The sequence below is a fragment of the Etheostoma cragini genome, chromosome 7, assembly GCF_013103735.1.
Source record: "Etheostoma cragini isolate CJK2018 chromosome 7, CSU_Ecrag_1.0, whole genome shotgun sequence".
In the NCBI taxonomy this organism is placed as follows: Eukaryota; Metazoa; Chordata; class Actinopteri; order Perciformes; family Percidae; genus Etheostoma; species Etheostoma cragini.
This window is the reverse complement of record NC_048413.1, coordinates 27,578,981-27,580,979: the sequence shown is the minus strand read 5'-3', so window position 1 is coordinate 27,580,979 and position 1,999 is coordinate 27,578,981. Positions and strand designations below refer to the sequence as shown.

The 1,999-nt window shown below is 53.2% G+C and overlaps 1 protein-coding gene across 1 annotated transcript in view; it reads right to left on the bottom strand.

Moving 5' to 3' along the window:
- LOC117948323 (histone deacetylase 6-like) overlaps positions 1 to 1,999 on the bottom strand; it is a 3,071-nt gene that overhangs the window by 486 nt on the left and 586 nt on the right. Inside the window, exons 2-6 of the mRNA XM_034877912.1 lie at positions 1,768 to 1,945; positions 1,557 to 1,693; positions 943 to 1,446; positions 700 to 843; positions 149 to 354 (exon numbers count right to left, since the gene is read on the bottom strand). Of these exons, the coding sequence (XP_034733803.1) occupies positions 149 to 354; positions 700 to 843; positions 943 to 1,446; positions 1,557 to 1,693; positions 1,768 to 1,945 (1,169 nt within the window). The remainder of the gene's footprint in view (positions 1 to 148; positions 355 to 699; positions 844 to 942; positions 1,447 to 1,556; positions 1,694 to 1,767; positions 1,946 to 1,999) is intronic.

The following is a 1,999-nucleotide window of genomic DNA, read 5'->3' as shown; positions in this document are numbered from 1 at the left end:
GAAGACGGGGAGGGACAGGGGGAGAAAGGGAGTGACAGGAGAGACATGGGGAGTCAGCGAGGGACAGGGAGGGACAGGTAGGAGATAGAGAGGAGGAAGGGAGGGACAGCGGGAGACGGGGAGGAGACAGGGAGGGACAGTTGGAGACAGGGGGGAGAAAGGGGGTGAAAGGGGAAGACAGGGGGAAGGCAGCGAGGGACAGGTCACCTGGTAGCAGGTGAGACAGGTCCAGTTCTCAGTGTCCGAGCCGCAGTCCTCACACGGCTGGAAGACGTTGATACCTGTGGGGGGGAGGGGCTTCACAGCGTCCAGGTGGGGACACCAGGACAGAGGGTCCACCACGTACAGAGGGGTCTGCAGACAGGGAGAGACAGACAGATGGAGAGACAGACATTGTGTTTAAAGGTGCATCACCTTTTCTAACTGAGAGCTACAGAGTAACATGGTATTTACATGATTATTAACATGTATATAAACATGGTATTTACATGTATATTTACAGGTATATAAACATGGTATTTACATGTATATAAACATGGTATTTACATGTATATAAACATGGTATTTACATGTATATTTACAGGTATATAAACATGTATATTTACAGGTATATAAACATGGTATTTACATGTATATTAATAGCTTTGTTATTGTTATTCTGTGAGAATAAATGATTGATATGAAAGACTGTTTTCTGACGTCTGTCTGTCCTCCACACGTCAGCTCCAGGGACGTCTTCGGCTTCGACCAACCACACGCTCCCTCGGTCTCTGGCTCCGCCCCCGCTCCACCTGCGGATGAGTCTCCGGGGGCAACGGGCTCTGAAGCTGCCACGGCAACAGCCTGTGAAGGGATTAATAATGTATTCAACACATGAGATAAATAAGAAGAAGACAAAGAACTTATAATACGTCCATATAATACTACACACATCACACTCACCTGAGGCTGGGGCAGCGTGCTCTCTGCTGATTGGCTCAGCTCAGGTGTCACATCCATTGACTCCGCCTTCACGTCCCCTGCCTCCGCCTCCCTGTCCACTGGCCCCGCCTTCATATCCCATGGCCCCGCCCCAATGCCCATTGGCTCCGCCTTCACGTCCCCTGGCTCCGCCTTCACGTCCCCTGGCTCCGCCTTCACGTCCCCTGGCTCCGCCTTCACGTTCCCTGGCTCCGCCTTCACGTTCCCTGGCTCCGCCTTCACGTCCCCTGGCTCCGCCTTCACGTCCCCTGGCTCCGCCTTCACGTCCCCTGACTCCGCCTTCACGTCCCCTGGCTCCGCCTTCACGTCCCCTGACTCCGTCTTTACTTCCTCTTCACAGGTGAGAATGAGGCGGACCTTCGGCCTGGCCCCGCCCACAGGGGTGGACGTAGCAGAAGTGCGATTGGCTTGACTTATATCCAAACTGGCCAATCCCTGAGTGAGCTGCTCCAGACCGCGTTCCGTCTGATTGGACAAAAAAATACAAACCAAATGAGAGAGAAACATTCAGATTTTTCAAGTTTTTCTTCTACTTTCTCTCCGATTCTGATTTTAAAACTCAGATTCCCGTTTACCGTCGTGTCCTCCACTCCTGTAGGGGGCAGCGGGGGTTTGTCCGTGCCGCTCGGCTCTGACTTCCTGCCTTTCCCTTTAGAACTACGTTTCCCACGATGCTTCAGGGAGGGGAGGGACGTCCGCACAGACTCGGGTACTGAAAGGAGAGTCAGGAAGTTAATAAGACGGTAAAACCTAAATGAAAGGAGACGAGACGGAGCCGGTACTGACGGTGTATCCTCAGGGACCTCCAGTAGGGGGCGTGGTGTCGGAGGACGGAGTGGATCGTTGCCACGGCGCTGTGGTGAGGAGGAGGGAGGGGCGTCACCAAGGAGGGAGGAGGGTCTCCTAGCAACACGCTGGTGCACATTGCCATGGAGTCAGAGATGGATGACAAGTTATAACCTCCCTGAGAGAGAGAGAGAGAGAGAGAGAGAGAGAGAGAGAGAGAGAGAGAGAGAGA